Raw genomic sequence first — 23144 nt, forward strand, 5'->3', positions numbered from 1 at the left:
GGACTTCATCAAAATTAAAAATTTTTGTGCTTCAAGGGATGAAAAAGCAAAAAGACAACAAACAGAACAGGAGAAAACATTTGCAAACCATGTATCTAACAGGGACTTGTACACACAATATATAAAGAACTCCCACAATCCAATAATAAAAAGACAACTCAATTTTTAAAATAGGTAAAGATTTGAACAGACATCAATCCAAAGAAGATATATAAATGGCCAATAAACACAAAAGATGTTCAACATCATTAGCCATGAAAGAACTGCACATTAAAGCCACAATGAGGTTAACACTTCACACCCACAAGGATGACTATAATCAAAAAAGACAAGACAATAAGTGTTAGCAAGGATGTGGAGAAACAGAAACCCTCATACCCTGCTGGTGGGAATGTAAAATAGTGCAGATATCTTGGCAAATAGCTTGGTAGTTCCTCAAAAGGTTAAACACAGTTGCCATATGACCCAGCAATTCAACTCCTAGGTAGGTACACAAAAGAAATGAAAAGATAGGACGAGAAAAAAACTGCACACTCATGTTTGTGGCAGTGTTATTCAGAATAGTCAAACAGTGAGAACACCACAAATAGCTACAAACTGATTAATGGATAAACAAAATGTGGTATTATCCACATCAAGGAATATTAGTCAGTCACAAAAAGAAATGAAGTACTGAAACATGCTCCAACATGGATGAACCTTTATAACACTACTCTGAGTGAAAGAAGCCAGTCATAAAAGCCACATATTTTATTATTCCATTTGTATGAAATGGAATTTGCCCCAAATAAGCCCATCCATAGAGACAGAAAGTAGATTAACGGTTGCTTAGGGTTGGGAGTAGGGGAAAGAGAAGGGCTGGAGGCAAATGTGGAACGACTGCTAAACCGGGCACGGGGTTTCTTTTGGGGGTGAAGAGTATGTTTTAAAATCAACTGAGGAGACGGTTGTACAACATTGTGAATATTTTAAAAACCACTGATTTATACACTTTAAATGGTTGATTTATATATGTAAATTATATCTCATTAAAAACCACTGATTTATACACTTTAAACGGTTGATTTATATATGTAAATTATATCTCAATAAAGCTGTTACAAAAACATGCTAATTCACATGCTTCAAAGTAAAAATGTTTTTTCTTCATGAGATATTAAATTCAATCCAAGTGTAGTATAAGAGGAGACTGAATGATGTTAAAAAAAATAATGCTGAGGAAAAAATTCAAATGGGGAAGAATACCTACAGCAAGACATCATTGTCCCTCTCCCTCTCCCTCTCCCCCCACCCTTCTCCTTCTCCCCACGGTCTCCCTCTCCCTCTCTTTCCACGGTCTCCCTCTGATGCCGAGCCGAAGCTAGACTGTACTGCTGCCATCTCAGCTCACTGCAACCTCCCTGCCTGATTCTCCTGCCTCAGCCTGCCTAGTGTCTGTGATTGCAGGTGTGCGCCGCCACGCCTGACTGGTTTTCGTATTTTTTTGGTGGAGACGGGGTTTCGCTGTGTTGGCCGGGCTGGTCTCCAGCTCCTAACCGCGAGTGATCCGCCAGCCTCGGCCTCCCGAGGTGCCGGGATTGCAGACGGAGTCTCGTTCACTCAGTGCTCAATGGTGCCCAGGCTGGAGTGCAGTGGCGTGATCTCGGCTCGCTACAACCTCCACCTCCCAGCCACCTGCCTTGGCCTCCCAAAGTGCCGAGATTGCAGCCTCTGCCCGGCTGCCACCCCGTCTGGGAAGTGAGGAGCATCTCTGCCTGGCCACCTATCGTCTGGGATGTGAGGAGCCCCTCTGCCCGGCTGCCCAGTCTGGGAAGTGAGGAGCACCTCTTCCCGGCCACCATCCCGTCTAGGAAGTGAGGAGCGTCTCTGCCCGGCCACCCATCGTCTGAGATGTGGGGAGCGCCTCTGCCCCGCTGCCCCGTCTGGGATGTGAGGAGCGCCTCTGCCCGGCCGCGACCCTATCTGGGAGGTGAGGAGCGTCTCTGCCTGGCCGCCCCGTCTGAGAAGTGAGGAGCCCCTCCGCCCGGCAGCCGCCCCATCTGAGAAGTGAGAAGCCCCTCCGCCTGGCAGCCACCCCGTCTGGGAAGTGAGGGGCATCTCCAACCGGCAGCCAACCCGTCCGGGAGGGAGGTGGGGGGTCAGCCCCCGCCCGGCCAGCCGCCCCATCCGGGAGGGAGGTGGGGGGTCAGCCCCCGCCCGGCCAGCCGCCCCGTCCGGGAGGTGGGGGGCGCCTCTGCCCGGCCGCCCCTTCTGGGAAGTGAGGAGCCCCTCTGCCCGGCCACCACCCCGTCTGGGAGGTGTACCCAACAGCTCATTGAGAACGGGCCATGATGACAATGGCGGCTTTGTGGAATAGAAAAGGGGGAAAGATGGGGAAAAGACTGAGAAATCGGATGGTTGCTGCGTCTGTGGAGAAAGAAGTAGACATGGGAGACTTTTCATTTTGTTCTGTACTAAGAAAGATTCTTCTGCCTTGGGATCCTGTTGATCTATGACCTTACCCCCAACCCTGTGCTCTCTGAAACATGTGCTGTGTCCACTCAGGGTTAAATGGATTAAGGGCGGTGCAAGATGTGCTTTGTTAAACAGATGCTTGAAGGCAGCATGCCCGTTAAGAGTCATCACCACTCCCTAATCTCAAGTACCCAGGGACACAAACACTGCGGAAGGCCTAGGAAAACCAGAGACCTTTGTTCACTTGTTTATCTGCTGACCTTCCCTCCACTATTGTCCTATGACCCTGCCAAATCCCCCTCTGCGAGAAACACCCAAGAATGATCAATTAAAAAAAAAAAAAGACATCATTTATAGCAAATTTAAGATTATGCAAAATATCATCTATTGCTCACAGATATATTCATATGCAGTATAAATATAAAGAACTGCACAGAAAAGAAACCCTTCCTTTTGGAAGGGAACAGGGGGAAGCAGCTGAGGAGGGGCAAATACATAAGAGGAGTTTAACTGTGTTAGAATGCTTTATTTACTAAGCTGGGTAGTGGGCACATGATCATATTCAATATTCTTTGTATCATTTGTATGTGTTAACTATTGTTTAACAAATTGAAAAACTTTTTTTTTTTTTTTTTTGAGATGCAGTCTTGCTCTGTCGCCCAGGATGGAGTGGAGTGGTATGATCTCGGCTCACTGCAACCTCTGTCTCCTGGGTTCAAGCGATTATCCTGCCTCAGCCTGCCAAGTAGCTGGGATTACAAGTGCGCGCCACCATGCCTAGCTAATTTTTCTATTTTTGATCGAGACAGGGTTTCACCATGTTGACCAGGCTGGTCTCGAACTCCTGACCCTAGGTGATCTGCCCACCTCGGCCTCCCAAAGTGCTAGGATTACAGGTGTGAGCCACCGTGCCCACCAACAAATGAAAACTTAGGTTAACAACTGTTAATAGCATTAAAGCTGAATAGATACATGTGCTAAAGTATGAAATAATAAGTAGTATTTTGAATGTTACCAATAAGTCAAGAATGAAGCTATTGTTAACATTTAGAAAGCTAAAACACAGGCTGAGGAAAGGCTACCTTTGCCTTTGGTTCACTCATCCTTTAATTCAGCTACTTTTTTTTAAAAGGCTGGTATTTAGATTTTCCTTTCTAAGAAGCTAAGTTTCAAGAAGATTTATTGGTTGGTCTCAAAATCTACCTTGATATCTATAGTAAATAACGTGCAAAAGAATGAAATGACAATCAAGGAGAGATGTTAAGTAAAGCCTGTGCTAAGACAGAGAAATAATGTTACAGAAAGATTTTGACCACAATATATTTGTGTACAAAGTATAAATCTCCAACTACCTCAGAACACCAGAGTCCAGTACATCTTCCATTTGCCACACTAGATTATTAATGACTTGGCCTTGCTCTACTAATATCTAGCTTCACTGAACAAAGTAATCAAATGACCATCAAATAGTAAGCTGTGCTATGGTGGTTTCAAATGTCAGGGCTATACTCTCATTTGATACCTACATATTGTTGTTACCAAATCTCATGATTTTAGTCATCCCACTTAAAGGATAGGCAAAGACCACTTTAAAAATGTTCTGCTTTCTACATATATGGTTTGATGTTTCTGACTGTATACATAACGCATTTTTATAAATAGATAAATCTTTAGTAATGCTTATTTTCTAAAACTCAAATTCATCAGTTAGTACAATACTTACCCTAAAATCATTCTTAAATTTCTTTAAATCATCAATCTGTTTTCTATGTTCAGAAACAACTGGTGATATACCTGTAAAATTAAGAACTGTTAAGACACAGGTTTATTTTTAAACTTTAACATCACATTCTTTTTAGTATGAGATGATAGAAATTAGAATAAGATATAAGATCAGAAAATAATTTCAAATATTAAATTTGGATTTTGGAATTTGTCAAGCAATACATTTATCTATCATAATAGTAAGAAGAAATGTTGAACAAAAATATTCTGTATGGGCATGAAATTAGACATACTTCTTCCTATTTCTACAGTTAAGCTTAATGACTCTTTAAATTCTAACCTTTGTTTTCAGCTTTTGAGAAGCTAGGTGATGTTTCATTGGGTTTAATATTTTCTTTATTCCCTGCAGGAGAGTTCTGCCTCTGATCTTGAAGCCTGGAATCTTTAGCTAGAAAACAATTTTTTAAAAAAAATTCAGAGAAGTTAGAAAAGCAAAACAAGAAAACACTGAACAATAATTTTGATTTCCTATGTTTTTGGAAAATAATGCTTTCATTTAAACAGAGGCTTTTTTTCCTTTGCAGATGTCATATGAAACACCAATAATTTTATTTATGTAGGTATTTGACACCCAGGAATGTTAACCTTTGTAACACAGACACTATATTAAATTAGTATTATTAAACAACATCAAAATTTACATAAACTTTTAAATGTGCACTAAAAATACTTGTCTATGAATAAAAATAACCTAGAATTTTTTCATATAATATCACCCTCTAACATTCAATTTCACAGCTGAGATTATGGATCCAGAAGCCCTTTGTTACATACCCTCACTAGAAGGGGTAACAGCTCTGTTCGATGCAGGACTAGCAGGCGTAGGAGATGCAGCTGGAATAGGCATGGCAACAGCTTCAGTTGGAATAATACCAGCTTGGGGAGAAGCAAGAACTGGCCCACTGGGGGTATTTCCAATACTGTTCTGTCTGGGAGACCTGGGTCTATGAGTTTTAGGGGATAATCTTGGAACTAGAAGAAAGGGAAAATGTATTTATTACATTCTCAGTTCAAATGTTACTTCCTAAAAGAGGCTTCAGGCTTCTCTGAAGATCTAGGTAAATAAAACAGTCCTCTCTAGCCCTTACCCTTTATCCCATTACTGTTTTCTTTTCCAAAATGTTAGGAATTTGCTGGCAATCAAAACCACAAGTATATGAAGAACAGCAGCAATTACTAACATAAGTATGATTTTCTCTCCTAACTAAATGTATCAAGTGATTCTCCTGCCTCAGCCTCTGGAGTAGCTGGGATTAAAGGCACTCGCCACCACAACCAGCTAATTTTTTTGTATTTTTAGTAGAGATGGGGTTTCACCATGCTGGCCAGGCTGGTCTCAAACTCCTGACCTCAGGTGATCTGCCTACCTTGGCCTCCCAAAGTGCTGGGATTACAGGCATGAGCCACCATGCCCAGCCCTACACATTCTTTATAGCAACATCAAGGTCCACTGTGCAGTAATTAAGGAAACTTGAGACCCAAGTTAGTCAAAAGGGGAAGATAATAAAAGCAGGGTTTGTATCCCATATGACTTCCAAGTATATATCTAATAGGTTTCATATACCATTATAAACCTAACTGCAGAGCTCAGATTCAAAGGTTTAGAGAAAATGGTTCGATTATTTCATTTCAGTGTTTTTTTTTTTTTTTTAAGTCACAAGGGTCACGGAAGAAAACTATTATTCAACAACTGCCATTTTTCCAATTAGTAAAAAGAGCAAATCTATAATGCTATTCTGAGTGTATCTCCAAAACTATGCTTATACTCTCTCACTTCTAATCATGTTATTCTCAAAATTTATTTCCAGACCATCTAAGTAATGTCAAAAGATTAACAGAATAGCTGAAGCAGATTTTTTTTTTTTTTTTGAAATGGAGTCTCGCTCTATAGCCCAGGCTGGAGTGCAGTGGCGCGATCTCCGCTCACCGCAACCTACACCTCCCGGGTCCTGGTTCAAGCAATTCTCCTGCCTCAGCCTCCCGAGCAGCTGGGATTACAAGAACGCGCCACAATGCCCAGCTAATTTTTGTATTTTTAGTAGAGACGACGTTTCACCATGTTGGCCAGGCTGGTGTTGAACTCCTGACCTCGTGATCTGCCCACCTCAGCCTCCCCAAGTGCTGGGATTACAGCCGTGAGCCACTGCGCCTGATCGGCTGAAGAAGATTTTTAAAATTTTTGTTTTCTTGGTAGTCTTAAGATAATTGAAGGCCAAGGAAGAAAATAAAAAGTACAAAGGAATTTAGGATACAATTACATGAATGTGCATCACATGAAGCTGAGCAGAAATGTATAGCAACTAAAAACAGATTTAACACAGCTGAGTTTTGTTTTTGTTTCCTTAAGCTTGAAGATCTTGTTTCTTTTTTCTTTTTTTTGAGATAGAGTTTCGCTCTTGTCACCCAGACTGGAGTGCAATGGTGTGATCTTGGCTCACTGCAACCTTCACCTCCTGGGTTCAAATGATTCTCCTGCCTCAGCCTCTCAAATAGCCACCACACTCAGCTAATTTTGTATTTTTAGTAGAGATGGGGTTTCATCATGTTGGTCAGGCCAGTCTTGAACTCCTGACCTCAAGTGATCCACCCACCTCGGCCTCCCAAAGTGCTGGGATTACAGGCATGAGCCACAGCAACTGGCCGATCTTGTTTCTTTTAAAGGTTCTATGGACTGATTAAAAGAGAAAAAGTGTTTTTTTTTGTTTGTTTGTTTGTTTGTTTTAAGTATTCTTTGTAAGCTCTTGCTTACCACAGTTATGGGAACAAAGCACTAAGGACTGATTGGCAAAGTAGCAAAAGCAGTCAGCCTTATTGTAAAATCATGTCAACGTCTAATTTTTAAACTTTTTTTTTTTTTTTTTTTTGAGACAGAGTCTTGCTCTGTTGCCCAGGCTGGAGTGCAATGGCGTGATCTCAGCTAACTGCAAGCTCCGCTTCCCGAGTTCACGCCATTCTCCTGCCTCAGCCTCCCAAGTAGCTGGGACTACAGGCACCCGCCACCATGCCCGGCTAATTTTTTTTGTACTTTTAGTAGGGACGGGGTTTCACCATGTTAGCCAGGATGGTCTCGATCTCCTGACCTTGTGATCCGCCCACCTCAGCCTCCCAAAGTGCTGGGATTACAGGCGTGAGCCACCACACCCAGCCTAATTTTTATACTTTTATAGCTGCTGTCAGCATATTCCTTATGCTAATCACAAATAAAACTTGGACCCTTTATTTGCATTTGATATTCCTTATTATGGAAATATAGTTGGGAATTAGTGCCATATACAGATGCTATAGAAACACACTACAATGTAAGCCAAAAATAAATGTTTATAGAATGTACTGATAAACAAAGCTGCTAAAAAGATAAGGAAATACGGTCCCTCCAAATAGTGTTACATACTGTGTTTGCCTCATATTAGAGAGGTACTTTACAAAACTTTATAGTTTTACAATATATCTGTATTTATGAACCTTATAGGAATCTCATCACAATCCCATAATGTAGACTAGGCAAGAATTATTAACACTTTACTCACTGAGAAATCTCAACTTCAGAATGAGTGTCTGACTTGCTTTAATATATGATGAATAAGTGGTAGAGCCCAGAATAAAAATATGGGTTTCCCAATTCCTGGTGATTCTACTATTTTTAACATATACATACTTACACTTCCTCAAACAGAGTTGTAGCTCAGCCCTCTTTATATCTAGTGTAATGACAAAATGAGTACCATCATTATGCCCAAGTGTTACCTACCCCCACTGACCACTGATGACCACGTTCCCCCCGAGGGACTGGTCCTTGCTACTGGAGGAGTAGCTGCTTCACTGGGTGGGTTGTGGGATACAAATTCTAGGCCACTGGATATGGAACCCCTCCCAGCAGAAACTCTGTGATTTCGAGGATGTCGCTGGGCCTTTGGGGACATCCTTGGAGGCCCTAAGGAAGAAACAGTGAACATCACATAAATGCCATGATATTCATCAGTACTACTTTTCTGCTAAATACACCCATTCACACACACATGCACACACACTCACTCACTCTACAGTTTTTCCTTGGTTAAAAATAGAAAAAAAAAAACACCATACATATTTTTTTGGCCATACTAATTCTTTCAGAATTATTTTGTGGAATGCCACAAAGTTTTATAAATAAATTTTATTATTTCCCTTTATTTTTAAAGAAAGGGAGGGATGAAGTTGGTGGTAAGAAATCAACAATAAGATGTCAACTCTTAAAAGAACTGTAGCAATCTGTTTCAACTATGTCTTATTTGTAAAGAAATATGTTACTAGAAATTATGACTACATGATAAAATATTTTTAACTTTCCATATATTTTACCTTTCCCCGACCCGAATTTTCTACATTACTTCTAAAATTAGAAAAAAAAAAATTTAAACAGAAGACTATTAATCCCTATACACCCCGATACCACTAAAATATATGTACATACCCTTCTTAAATTTCTCTAAAATTTTAGTTTATTTATCTCTTCTATCATGATCATCAATTTTAAAACTCGGCTTAAAACAGTCAGCAGTAACCTGTAAGCAGTTTCTTAGGCTTAGCAGGCTGTGAGCTGAAAATTCTATTAAAGGGATGACTTGTATTAGTCTATTAATAGATGACCAAAATAACTGACATTTGGGGGAGAAATCAGCACTATATGAATTGTCAAAATTCTACATTATTGATTCTGCCATGCCACTAGTGACTACTCTTTCTAAATCAGTCTACTGTGCATTAGACCAATCTATTAGGTAAAAGAGTGGACAGAATGGCCCTCATCAGAGAAGCCTACTGGTGTTAACACCAAGCGAAAACTTCCCTAATGTCAAAGCCAAATCTCCTCACTCTCTCACCCAGCTGCCAAACTCTTTAGAATTTCAAATTAATATATGTTGCCAATAGAATTATTATTTTATTTTTATTTTTATAAGACAGAGTCTGTCTCTGTCGCCCAGGCTGGAGTGCAGTGGTATGATCTCAACTCACTGCAACCTCTGCCTCCCAGGTTCAAGTGATTCTCCTGCCTCAGCCTCCCAAGTAGCTGGGTATTTTTAGTAGAGACGAGGTTTCACCATGTTGGCCAGGCTGGTCTCAAACTCCTGACCTCAAGTGATCCACCTGCCTCAGCCTCCCAAAGTGCTGAGATTACAGGCGTTAGCCACCATGCCTGGCTTCCAACAGGAATTTAAACACGAACATGATCTTTAGAAGAATGCTAATGTTATACACTGTAATTTTCAAATGGAAATATTCAACATCTCTGAATGACGCAGAAAGTATTTTCTGTGTGAAGTTAGTCCATGAGCAGTCCTTAAATCTTAATGTAATAGAGATGTTCACAGTCATTAATGATCATGTTTTATTTAATATATTCTCATTAAATAAACATCGCTTACTCAAATGATGGACTACAAGAAAAATATCAACAGAACTTTGCATTTAGTGACCACTATTAAGGCCCTTTTGAGCAAAGAAGTCACCTTGAAAATCAGTGGAACTTGCTCTTCAAGGTTAGATGCTTCAGTCAAAGTCATATGACCTGCCTGCTTAGATGGTAACAATTTATTTAAAAGTAGCCAATACAGTTTTCTCCAGGGAAGCAGGAGAAACACATTTTGTGCGGAAAACTTTATTAGTCCCAACATAAGCAATATTAACTAATTTTAATGAACAAATCAGATTAAAATTTTAACACAAATATTCAGAACTAGTATCAAAAGGACATTATGATTCAGAAAACAGGTTTTTAATATATGGGTGGCATTTAAATTAGAATGTTACCTTTCTACAACATATCCCTGTATTTGATATGTGGCAATGATGGATTTAGCGCCAAATACTGAATAAGAATTACAAGATTTTATTCTTATTTTTGACGAGGAAAGAAATAGCTAAATATTCAAATTCATATGTCGTTTTTATCAATTTTATCTCAGATCAAGGACTTCTTCCAGATTAAAGCAGCCTTTCACTATGTAAGATTGCAAAGCTAACTTTAAAAAAATTACTCAGTTAAATTTAGAATTCTTCTGGCATTCTAAAAATCAAACTACTTTAATCTAAGGGCAGACACGCAAAGTCAGCTACATGGGCTGTCGCTCTCAAAAAAGACCCGGAAAACACCATCCCTGCTTATGGCCAATAGGAAGGTTCACTAGGACCTTGGCCAAAGAGCTGTAAAATGAACCTAAGTTCAAGACTGGCTGAAGAAAGTTCATTTGTTTAACTACTGTATACAGTGCAAATAAGGAGGGGGAAGGCTGTGGGGCAGACCCTTCTGGGGCTGTAAAGAAGCATAATTATCAGGCAGAGATAAACCCCCTTTTTAACAACAATTCAAGAGAGTTTATAGCTTCACACATTTATCAAATTTCTCTCTAATGAACAAAAGGTTAATAGAAATAGTTTTAATAAACTAAAGTTAAAACACAGAAATTATAGGTTATTAAATAATGAAGAGGAAACTATTTTGTAATTATAAACTCACATAGGAGTTAAACAAAGACAAACAAAAACATGAACAAATTGTGGTATTGTACCTTCTGAAGACATGCGTTTAGGCATAGTAGAGACAGGAGCTGGAGAACCATGAGCAGAGGGGTGAGACGGGGGTCTGGATGGCCGCGAGGGGGGCCTGGAGGGCGGCCGTGTAGGGGTGGCTGCCCGAGGTGGAAGAGAGTTGGGACCTGACTGGTAGCGAGAAGGTGGGCGAGAGGAAGGAGATGGGCAAGGCGATGGCCAGGGAACACCTGACAGAACAAATGATATGAAGGAAAGTATAAAAACTAAAGAAAAAAATGAGGGAAAAAAGTAAACAGAAAAAAAGTAAAATGACAAAAATGATTTCTTGTACATTTTAACCCTTTGAGGACAGTCATTTGATTTGTGATAAGTTTTAGCATAACTTAACTGACATAAATTCACATTTTACTTTAACCTCCTTAAGATTAAGTCTGTTTAAATGAATACACGTTCCCAAAGGGTTAATTAGGATCTATACACACTATTGAAGAAGACAGTTAAGACTTTGCCTATTAATCCTGCTTCTATAACTGTTTCTCAGTAACTGGTTGTTTAAAGGAATATAACATACACTAGATAATTTCACATAATAAATCACAATAATTCCTATTCAGGAATAAGATTATTTACTGTATTAGTTTTAACTCTGAGGCATAACGAAAATAAGCAGTAGCTATTATATCCAATTAGAAATGCTGGTTCCTTACAATTATCTATGATTTTCATCAGGTTTACACTTGAACCCAGAACTCAGTTTGAAATCTTATTAAGCAAGTCCCATTTAAGTAGAAATAAAACATTACTCTTCTAGAGTTTGTGACTCCTGTGAGTATCAAATGATAATATTCATTGCTATTTCAAAAAAAAAAAGTCTTGACCTCATTAAACTAGAAAAAGGGAGACCTTCTAAATAATTTATACAGTTAAACACTTATCTAAGTGACTGCTTAATAAATACTGCAACTACAAAGCAGTCATCACCAAATAAATTTATACTGATGGATATGCCTAGGTAAAGATACAGCTAGTATTTAACATTACATATCACTTACCTTAATCTTATCAAACAGTCCAGGTCTCCTCTCCATAGGGTTCCACACACTTAAGTATCATATATTTCTCAGCCCCCTTCAGGTTTTTTAACTTTAAAATTCTGTTTATAAACAACTAAAATCTTTCCTCAGTGAGCAAAGAAATTTCACCCCCAATATTAAGTACTGAAAATACTCAAGAGTGTCCATTTGGAGAGGAATTCTGGAGAAAAGACTCAATGAAAACAAATGAAATTGGAAACTTAGTGTTCTCTATTTTCATCTAACTTTCCAAATTTAAATAGCTAAAATTGAATGTCCACTCTTTTCCCACAAAGTTAGTAACATACTATTGCTATTACTATTTCCATACCATCCACAGAACTGTTGTTCAGTATCCCTGATTTATGGAAAAGATCCACAACCTACAAGATATATTCAACCTAGATTTAGAGGTAGAGTAAAAAATGTCTTCCTACTAAAGATTCAGGTTTCTTTTACTTAAGTTGCTAAACTGTAACATCCACCCTTAGACTAAGGGTTGTTTTTGTTGTTTTTTAAGCAAATTTCTCTAGTCACTTTCTTCACATGACTCTTGATCATGTCTTGTATTCTTGAAGTAAGCATAATATAGAAACAAATAATGAAAATTGATCTATATTAACCACAGTGTTGCACATAGGTTAGAATTTTCCATATAAATTACGTCTAAAAAATTTTATTATCCAGTGTTTTTAAAATTGAGAACCTACCCAAAGTTTCCAATTTCTTTATATGTGAAGTGTTTTTGGCCAAGTGATTGTCTTGGGTTAAATGTAGCACTTTATCTTAGTACATCATGAATATTTCATCATGCTAAATAATATATATGTCAATGACGTATACAATGTTTTACTAATTTAATATCCACAAAAGCCAATTTTAAGTAATGCTGAAGTGAAAGCTACTCACCAAATCATTAAAGTGCACATTCATATCAGTTATGTAAACTATTTTAAGTATTTTAAGTATTTAGAAAACTATTTTATCAATGATATTGACAAGTCTGGTCAAAATACTTGCCTCCATTAACTACTCTTTGGTCTGAACCAGAATTCGGGTTGAAATCTGAAGTGTGAGAAGTGGATCTTGATGGCATGGAGCCCGATCCAGGCTGGCCCATACGCGGTGAATTCTGTCTCCCACTTCCCCAGGATATGACTTCTCTATTTCTTTGTCCAGGAGGAATATATTTATTTTCCCTGAAAATGAGAGATCCTCTAAATCATTTTATTCTAAAAGGTACCAAGCCAATGAAACATATCTAAAAGTCATCTAGACAGAAGGGAATGCTTGTTACAAAAAGGTTCTACACTAAACCAAACTGCCTCACTCCCAGATGCCCCTGTTCTTCCATCTTACCCTGAGTTCTAACCTCTGGACTGTCCCTTCCCTTAGATTCTGCTCCTAAGCACAAAGTTTAACAGATGTGTGCTCATTCTCATCCCACTTGACCTCTCTATGGCTGATTCCATCAATCTTGGTCTATCTTCACAACATTTTTTGTCCTTCACTTTCTCAATTTTATTTTCTCTGAGATCTCTTCTCTCACTGGCTGTTCTTTGGTTTTTCATGGCTCCAATATCGGCAATGCTGATGAAACCTCAAACTGAACCGCCAGTCTCACAGTGTCAACATCTATCAGTGGACATGTCAATTCAAATCACCAGACTCTAAGCTGACTGCCTTTAAGAGAGGATGCATCTCTTACTTTACTAGATAGGTAGCAGGTATTTCTCAACACATGTTTATGAATAAATGAAAGACCCACAAGCCCACATATGCAATTAGCTGCACAAACGGAGTCACTGTTTTTCCCCTCAAACTTGCTCCATGTTTCCTATCTCTCTTACCAGTACATCCATTAAGTCACTTAGTTATCAAATAAACCTCAGGCTCATCCCTTAACTAGGTGGTTACCAAATTCTCACAGTTGAACTATTTCAGTGCACTAACTGTTCTCTGTGTCTCAGCCAGTCCTCAATGCCCCAGGGTTTATTCACCCCATCTCCTTCCAACAGGGTGCTCTTTAGCATGACATGCCAAGTCCTTTAATGACCTCAGTTCCTACTATCAACTGCCACTGCTGCACCTGACACAGATCCTGTGTTCCAGACACATGCAACAACCAGCCCTTTCCTGAGCTGGCCAAATTTTCTCATAGCCATGCTTGTACATGGCTTTTCATCAGGTGATAAACTCTTCTCCCAACTCTTCTCTGAGTGTCAAAGACCCTATTATCTTATCACAAAATGTCACCTCCTCAATGAGGTTTTCTCTGACTCTACAGGTTATGCTAGCTCCTCCTCATTCTGTATGTTCCTAGTACTTTGAACATGCCTTTAAAACCAAGCAAATCATATTGTACTGCTGTGATTGTTACACATGTCCCCCACCAGATAACTATTTTAACAAGCTCTTCAAGATCTTGGATTGCTCACCGTGATATACCAACACTTGGCTCCACAGAGCTTACTCTCAAAAGCATATTTTCCAAGATCACCATAACCTTTTCTCTAACAGATCTTAAACCAATTCTACTTGCATTCTCTACCTAAGCTATATTAAAGGAAGCGGAAATATAATAACAGTACACCGTCTCACACAGACCTTGAGTTGTGTATCCAAAATACTGCATCATGATTTCCTTTAAATACCTAGTGTTTATGCTGTGCCCCTCACGTTCACTGGAATTTCTCTGAACTGCTGTGTATTTTTCTTCCTCACTCCTATCATCATTTTCCAGGGCCACTCGAGCTTTGTACTGGGCACTTGACTCAATTTCTTCTGCTAACTGGTTTGCCCTTGCTTCCCGTTTTAAAAATTCTTCTGAGTTATCTCTTTCTAAGGGCACTCTGAAACATGAGGAAAAGAAAAACAAAATGAGTCCTTTAAAGCCACAGTTTATGTATCTGTCATAATCAACTACTAAGAAAGTTTAGAGTTTAGAATACTGGTAAAAACAAAAACTAAAACTAAAAGTTATAGTGATCTGTGTATTTATAAATCAAAATTCTAACTTTTTTTTCTGTTACCTTTTCTCCAGAGGAACATATTTCAAAAACTGGTTAAACTGTTCACCATAATCTCTGCCCTTGCAAATTTAGATATTTTTTAACAACTTAGAAGACAAAACTGGCCAGGCACAGTGGCTCACACCTGTAATCCCAGCACTTTGGGAGGCCGAGGCAGGTGGATCACGAGGTGAAGAGATTGAGACTATCCTGACCAACATGGTGAAACCCCGTCTCTACTAAAAATACAGAAATTAGATGGGCATGGTAGCACGCGCCTATAGTCCCAGCTACTCGGGAGGCTGAGGCAGGAGAATCGCTTGAACCCGGGATGCAGAGGTTGCAGTGAGCCGAGATTGCACCACTGCACTCCAGCCTGGCGACACAGCGAGATTCCGTCTCAAAAGAAAAAAAAAGACAAAACCAAAATTTGTTTAGAGCATAAAAACAGGGTATAGGCAAACTACATTTATTCCCTTTTTTTAATGGAAATTTATCACAGTTGGTAATAAGAGAAAAATTATTTCATGTAATTGTTTAACTTAAAAACTAACAAACATTTATTCATCATAAATTAAGCTGATGAAAATCAAAGACAAATGCACTAAAATAAAAACAAACTTTTCAAACTTACGTATACGAAGATAAACTGCTATCATACGTAGACACTACACCATAATTTTCTTCATTATATCGAAACATATCATTGGGATCCCATCCATTAGACTAGAAGAAAATGAAGCTTGTTTTTCAAAATGTCAAAGTAGTTGTTCCCTTTCATTCAGTTATAACCAACATCTATATTAACAATATCTAACAAACTACTTGAGCAAAATTAGCAAATTAGAAAATAGGAAAAAATTTCCTTAAAAATGTTTTAGAAGAATACTTATCAGCCCCTCCAGTTGATAAGTAACTATACAACACAATTATTTGAGCAGTTATTTTTAAAGTTTAGAACATTTTAATTACTTCATAAAATAGCCTTCAGATCAGGGTTCTCTCTTTTCTCTAACCTGTAAAAGCCACCTTTCAGTTAGAGACATCTACATTTACCTGTAACCTTCTTGAGATCACACTGGTCCTCAGGTCTGTGGAGGACAGGAGGTACATATTTTACTTCTTTTAAACAAGGGATTCCACATGGAACAAGGGGTGCTTTTTAACAGCCAAAAGTACTTCCAATGTTTGGGAGAAAGAAGGGAGAAGCCAACGCTTTCCCTCATATTCAACGATTCCAAGGTTGGACTATGGTACTAGGTCCCTGGCAACCTCCCCTTCCTCCTGGGAATGCTCAAATGGGAAGGCAGCATGAAACGGTGAACAGGCAATCACTGGACAAAGTCACAAGAACTGGGCTTTAGAAATGGTTTTACCATTAGCAGTTGTGACACCTCAGAAGTGGCAACTCTGGATCTCAATACCCTAACCTATAACCTCAGCATAGGTAACTCCACAATTCTACGAGGAAACTATAGGAAATTACCATTCGCAAAAAGGAGGCTGCCTTCTTTTTTTGGTGGAGGGGAGCCAGGGGCAAGCAAGTTTATTAAGAAAGTAAATAAAAGAATCCTACTCCATAGGCAGAGCAGCTGAGGCTGCATTCTTTAACGTGAAAGAATCAACCAATTGCGCCACAGGCTGGAAGACTATTTACCAGTGAATATTACTGTCTGGATAATTACTTCTCTGATGTTTCAACTCCTTTTTTAAAGCCTTACTGGTGAAAAGTATAAAGTCCAGTAAAGGTTGTAATCCATCCCAGAAGAACGAACACATCAACCAAGCAATGCTGATGGCAACCTCAATGCTAAGGCTTGCCTCGAAGTTCACCTATTAACCTTGGGTCCTCCTGTGCTACTCCAGGTAAGACTATAATGTAAGTCTACCACCAATGCAATTCCTTTTGCCAAACATGGGCAGGAAATCACACTTACTTATGGAGGCTTTAAAATTACTTAAGTAATGTATGCCCTACATAAAAAAAAAAAAGCACACAATACGGAAAGACATCCAGTAAAAAGTAAATGTCTTCCAATCCCAGCGTGCATAAATAACTACTATTAAGAGTTCTGGCCGGGCACGGTGGCTCATGCCTGGTATCCCAGCACTTTGGGAGGCCGAGGCAGGAGGATCACGAAGTCAGGAGATTGAGACCATCCTGGCTAACATGGTGAAACCCTGTCTCTACTAAAAATACAAAAAATTAGCCAGGTGTGGTGGCGGGCGCCTGTAGTCCCAGCTACTTGGGAGGCTGAGGCAGGAGAATGGTGTGAACCCGGGAGGCAGAGCTTGCAGTGAGCTGAGATCGCACCACTGCACTCAAGTCTGGGCGACAGAGCGAGACTCCATCTTAAAAGAAAAAAAAAGAGTTTTAGCCGGGCGCAGTGGCTCATGCCTGTAATCCCAGCACTTTGGGAGGCCAAGGTGGGTGGACCACCTGAGATTAGGAGTTCGGGACCAGCCTGGCCAACATGTTGAAACCCTGTCTCTACTAAAAATACAAAAAATTAGCCAGATGTGGTGGCGGGCGCTTGTAGTCCCAGCTACTCAGAAGGCTGAAGCAGGAGAATCGCTTGAACCTGGAAGGCAGAGGTTTCAGTGAGCCAAGATCACGCCATTGCACTCCAGCCTGGACAAGAGAGCAAGACTCCGTCTCAAAAAGAGTTTCTTGGGTGTAATTTCAGACATCTTCTAGGCAATAAGAATATGAACAGCTCTTTAAAAAAAAAAAAAATTCATGGCCAGGTGCAGTGGCTCACGCCAGTAATCGCAGCACTTTGGGAGGCTGAGGCAGGTGGATCACGAGTTCAGGAGTTCAAGACCAGCCTGACAAACATGGTGAAACCCCTTCTCTACTAAAAACACAAAAATTAGCTGGGCATGGTGGCAGCTACTCAGGAGGCTGAGGCAGGAGAATCGCTTGAACCCGGGAGGCGGAGGTTGCAGTGTGACAGAGCAAGACTCTGTCTCAAAAAAAAAAAAAAAAGCAAATAGGATCCCAGTGTTCTGCAATGTGCTTTTTCTCTTAATAAATCTTAGATATCTTTCCATATTGGAACACCATTCTTTTTGGTAGATATGTAGTGTTTCAATTGAATGGTGACATCATAAATCTAACTCATGCTATATTGATAGACACTTAGCATGTTTCCAATTTTTCACTATTAGAAATAATGCTATGGCCAGGCATGGTGGTTCACGCCTATAATCTCAGCACTTTGGGAGGCCGAGGTGGGCAGATCACCAGAGGTCAGGAGTTCAAGACCAGCCTGGCCAACATATAGTGAAACCCCGTCTCTACTAAAAATACAAAAATTAGCTGGGTGTGGTGGCGCACGCCTATAGTCCCAGCTGCTTGGAAAGCTGAGGCAGTAGAATCACTTGAACCCAGGAGGTGAAGGTTACAGGGAGCCGAGATCGCACCACTGCACTCCAGTCTGGGTGACAGAGTGAGACTCCATCTCTCAAAACAACAGCAACAACAACAAAAGAAATAATGCTGGAAAAAAAAAAAAAATCCTGGTCAGGCATGATGGCTCACACCTGTAATCCCAGCACTTTGGGAGGCTGAGGTGGGTAGATTACCTGAGCTCAGGAGTTCCAGATCACCCTGGGCAACATGGTAAAACCCTGTCTCTGCAGAAAAAGAAAAAAAAAAAAATCTTCACATATAATTATTTGCATGTCTTATGGATATATGAGGGCAAAAATAAATTACTAGAGGTAGAACTGCTGGAACAAAGTGTATGTGCATTTTAAATTTTGATTAGCCTTGCCAGATTCTCTCCACAAAGACTCTATCAATTTATCCACCTCACCAATAGTGTAAAAGAAGTCTCTGTTTCCTCATATTTTTCATACAGGTGACATGATGTACAGACTTGAGAACCATTATATTAGGTTATATATGATTCGTTAAAGTTTGAGAATTAATGACATGTTGCCTGTGTATGTCCAGTTTTATTACTAGACTTTAGGTCGAAGTAGGACATTTCAGGCTTCCTGTCTGAGGAAGAGTGTCATTATTAAGCTGTTATGCCTTAAACATCAAACACAGATATGTTACAAATTCTCTTTCTACTCAATGGAAGATTCTTCATTCTACTCAAATATTGGTACCATAACACTCATTTTTGGCAAGAGACTTTGCTTTATATCTCTATGCTCTCTACCCTAAAGACACAGTCTTTATTAAGTATTTGTTTTTATTTTTATTTCTTAGAGAAGGGGTCTCCTTATGTCATTCAGGCTGGACTCCAACTCCTGGGCTCAAGTGATTCTCCTGCTTCAGCCTCCCAAGTAGCTGGGACTGCAGGCATGTGCCAGCATACCCAGCTAAGCACTTCAAGTACAGATAATGCATTAAAGAGAGAAACAAAACTAGTATGTGACAAGAGGCGTTTTAGAAATAAAAGAATTTTGTGGAGAATAATCCAAATTTAAGACCAAGAAATTTATGTAATGCTTTAATTCCAATGTAACCTAATTATTTATCTTAATGACAACCTTTTCTTCAGACAAGAGGCTTAAAATGTCCTACTTCAACCTCATCTCTAGGTGAAGTCAACAATTAAGACACCACTTTCCTTAGGCTACCTTATTTGGCTGGGTGTTAAAGCAAAACACACCGGCATTTCCCATGGTTTCTAATTTTAATTTAAGCTACTTCTTATTATTTATTTTAATCACAAAGAAGTAATTCATGAGCATCCACAAGAACAGACAGTACTCCTGCTTAACCCCTACAAATAAAATAACAAACATTTTTCTTTATATATTGCTTGGGAGAATGTCTCTAGTTATACAACAAACCTGCTGCTCTAAATACACTCACTACAATAACAACAACAACAAAAGCACACTTAAATTACAACCAAGTGACAGGATGTCATACTGACCACAGAGTCTAGCACTAATTACAAAGATGTTACTTACTACGTCATTTTCCAAAGCCTCAAGTTCCTCATTGGCTGTGAGTTCACCTGCATCCCAGGGCTCCAGGTCCTTCTCTTTGTGTTCGCCATTCACTTTAGCACTGATAGCAGAGTCAGTAAAAGCATCTGCAAAGAATGGTTTTGGTTGAAAGTTTATATAATCTGGCAATCAGTTACACTCACACACGTGAATTACCAACAAAGACATATGTTAAAAAACAATTACAAAAAATGAATTTCACATAATTGTTTAACTTAAAATCTAACAGAAACATTTATTGAACATAATTTAGGTTGATGAAAACAAAAGACCAATGCACTATAATAAAGGTAAACTTAAAACTTATGTATGTGAAGATAAACTGCTATCTAAACTGATACGGAATATATAGTATTCAGTAAAAGTATGTTTTCACGTTTAATTTAGCAAATGGAATCACAGATGACTATCAGTAAAGGTATTTTCTTTTCATATAATTTTAAGCCACACGAAGCATTTTTTTTTTTTTTTTTTTTTTTTTTGAGATAGAGTCTCGTTCTGTTGCCCAGGCTGGAATGCAGTGGCGTGATCTCGGCTCACTGCAACCTCTGCCTCCCGGGTTCAAGCGATTCTCCTGCCTCAGCCTCCCGAGTAGCTGGGACTACAGGTGTGTACCACCACGCCCGGATAATTTTTTGTATTTTTAGTAGACGGGGTTTCACCGTGTTAGCCAGGCTGGTCTTGATCTCCTGACCTAGTGATACCCCCACCTTGGCCTCCCAAAGTGCTGGGATTACAGGCATGAGCCATCGTGCCCAGCCCACATGAAGCATATTTTAATATATTGACATAATTCATTAAATTATATTACAGGTAATTACTCTGCATGTCTCAGAAGTGACCAAGAAAATTTCTGGCCAGATGTGGTGGCTCATGCCTGTAATACCAGCACTTTGGGAGGCCCAGGCAGGCGGATCATGAGGTTAAGAGATCGAGACCATCCTGGCCAACATGGTGAAACCCTCCCTCTACTAAAAATACAAAAATTAGTTGGGCATGGTGGCACATGCCTGTAGTCCCAGCTACTCGGGAGGCTGAGGAAGGAGAATCGTTTGAACCCGGGAGGTGGAGGTTGCAATGAATGGAGATCACGCCACTGTGCTCCAGCCTGGTGACAGAGTGAGACCCCGTCTCAAAAAAAAAAAAGAAAAGAAAAAGAAAATTTCTATCAATCCATCAAAAATACCTCTTTTTTTTTTTTTCTTTTTTGAGATGGAGCTTGCTCTTTCACCCAGACCGGAGTGCAGTGACACCATCTCGGCTCCCTGCAACCTCCACCTTCCAGGTTCAAGGGAATCTCCTGCCTCAGCCTCCCAAGTAGCTAAGATTACAGGCGCCCACCAACACGCCCAGCTAATGTTTGTATTTTTAGCAGAGACAGGGTTTCACCATGTTGGCCAGGCTGGTCTCGAACTCCTGACCTCAGGTGATCCACCCACCTTGGCCTCCCAAAGTGCTGGGATTACAGGTGTGAGCAACCATGCCTGGCCTAAAATATCTCTTTTGTTTAATGGATGCACTAATTAGATATACCTTCAGAGTACTTGCAGCCAAATATATGTGGATTTTGTTTTTAACTTTCCGTATTCATGTCTATGTACAGTGGTCAATATCCCAGCAAACTCTTGCCATTAGTAAATGAAGCCATTCTAAGTGGTTTAACCCCTCCCAGAACCCACTTCTTCATATATAACCACTCTGCTACAAAGTTCAGGCCCTACAGTATTACCTGTCTCAGAAAGTTCAGGTAGCAGGCATACCTGGACTTCCTATTAACACACTCTCACTTTGTGTCCTCTTCTCTTCTACTAATGTTATTGAAGAGTACTGACTTATGAAAGCAAATGTAGCATCCACATGTTAGCTGACCATACTGCTGTCTGGCACAGGAAATTTTCTCTAGTTGGGAATTAGACTCAGCTAAATAAAGGCCCACTGGGCAATGATGGCACTAGGAAACGCTCTGTAGATACAGGCTTGCATTTAAATGACTGGACCCATAGGGTACCACCTACTACGAACTAAGGAGTAATACTTCTGCTGATCTGGCTCTGCTGAGGAATATAAGCTCCCAGCCACTGTTCTTTCCCAGTACTGTAAGTTGCCACTAAGAGGAGGAAGGGACGAATCAACAACTAAACACCCAATACTCCTACAAAAGAGGTTATTCCAGATGGATTTTTTATTTGGCAATGCTTCTATAACTGTCATTGTCTCCCTAATGGGCAAAGTGATGCCAAAATAAGAAATCTGAGCCAGCAAATTTAAGCATGGAACTTCAAGCCTAGCTAATTCTAACCTCTACTTATCCCAAACTAGGTGTGGGTAGGTATGAGTGTGTGTACCTGTACATCAGGGAATAAAAGCATTAATCCACCTCTGGGCTTAGCTGCCAGCTCCACCAGCAGCACTATTCCCATTGCTAGCAATTCTAAGAGCCAAGAGTGTGCTGAGGGAGTTCCCCAAAGCAGCAGGACTCAGCTGGGGGTGGAATGGAGCATTCACTAGAAATGGCTGAATTTTGGAAAATCTCTCTAAGAGATTCTAAGAGACTAATGCTATCTTACCAACACCTCATCTTTGCTGAAAGCTACTGATGGCACTAGAAATCTGACCTTATTTGATACTAACCTGAATCAAGTTCTTCTCTACATTATCTTAAAGTTATGTGGATTGCTGGCAAAAATTAATTTAGCCATGTGTATTTTCAAGAATGTAAAATGTTCCAAGAAAACATCAAATAATAACCTACCTTAAGATCCTGAAATCCCTTTAATTCTCACAACACTAGACAAAAAACTACAGTATAGGAAAATTCCAAACGAGTCATATTATCTTCTGGAAGAAGCAACAGGACTGTTCCTTTACGTCTAAGATCCTGTTAATGTCTTAATCATACTAGTTTTTGAAAAGCACACATTTAAGTAAATAAAGCATTTATTTAGATAGAAGCTGAGCATTAAAAACAATACTCTTTTGATTCAAGAAATTAAAGCTCGAAGCAGCTAGAGATTTTTATAGAACCATATAAACGGATTTTTTTCTCACTACAGGGTGTGTGTGTGTGTGTGAAAATATTTAGAAAATCTTGAGTCAAGCCGTCTTCAAACCAAAAGATCCCAAATGTACACACAAAGTAGCTTAAATATGTTTTTACAGTATTATTCTACACAAATTTCTAAAAGGATCCCCAAGTAAGAGCCAGAGTGGAAAAGCAAGCAAGCGTCTAAAACTTTAGGACCCAGGCTTTGTTCCACTGACCAGAATTTAGGTTGTGTTAAGAGGACATTATTAATAAATCTATTTTTCTCAATGC

General features: G+C 39.6%; 1 protein-coding gene across 50 annotated transcripts in view; it reads right to left on the minus strand.

The window, feature by feature from the left end:
• Window positions 1–23144, minus strand: part of ATXN2 (ataxin 2) — a 148806-nt gene that overhangs the window by 55042 nt on the left and 70620 nt on the right. For 20 of the 50 annotated variants that reach the window (XM_034934509.4, XM_055096154.2, XM_034934506.4 and 17 more), the window contains 9 exons: window positions 19790–19914; window positions 15486–15577; window positions 14495–14692; window positions 12861–13039; window positions 10785–10994; window positions 7988–8170; window positions 5014–5211; window positions 4520–4627; window positions 4178–4248 (listed from right to left, as the gene is read on the minus strand). In XM_034934509.4, coding sequence (XP_034790400.2) covers window positions 4178–4248; window positions 4520–4627; window positions 5014–5211; window positions 7988–8170; window positions 10785–10994; window positions 12861–13039; window positions 14495–14692; window positions 15486–15577; window positions 19790–19914 — 1364 coding nt within the window. Of the gene's footprint in view, window positions 1–4177; window positions 4249–4519; window positions 4628–5013; window positions 5212–7987; window positions 8171–10784; window positions 11031–12860; window positions 13040–14494; window positions 14693–15485; window positions 15578–19789; window positions 19915–23144 lie in introns of all 50 variants that reach the window. The other 30 variants (XM_034934499.4, XM_063593669.1, XM_063593665.1 and 27 more) reach the window with 5 other exon arrangements.

The sequence above is a fragment of the Pan paniscus genome, chromosome 10 (assembly GCF_029289425.2).
Source record: "Pan paniscus chromosome 10, NHGRI_mPanPan1-v2.0_pri, whole genome shotgun sequence".
Taxonomy (NCBI): Eukaryota; Metazoa; Chordata; class Mammalia; order Primates; family Hominidae; genus Pan; species Pan paniscus.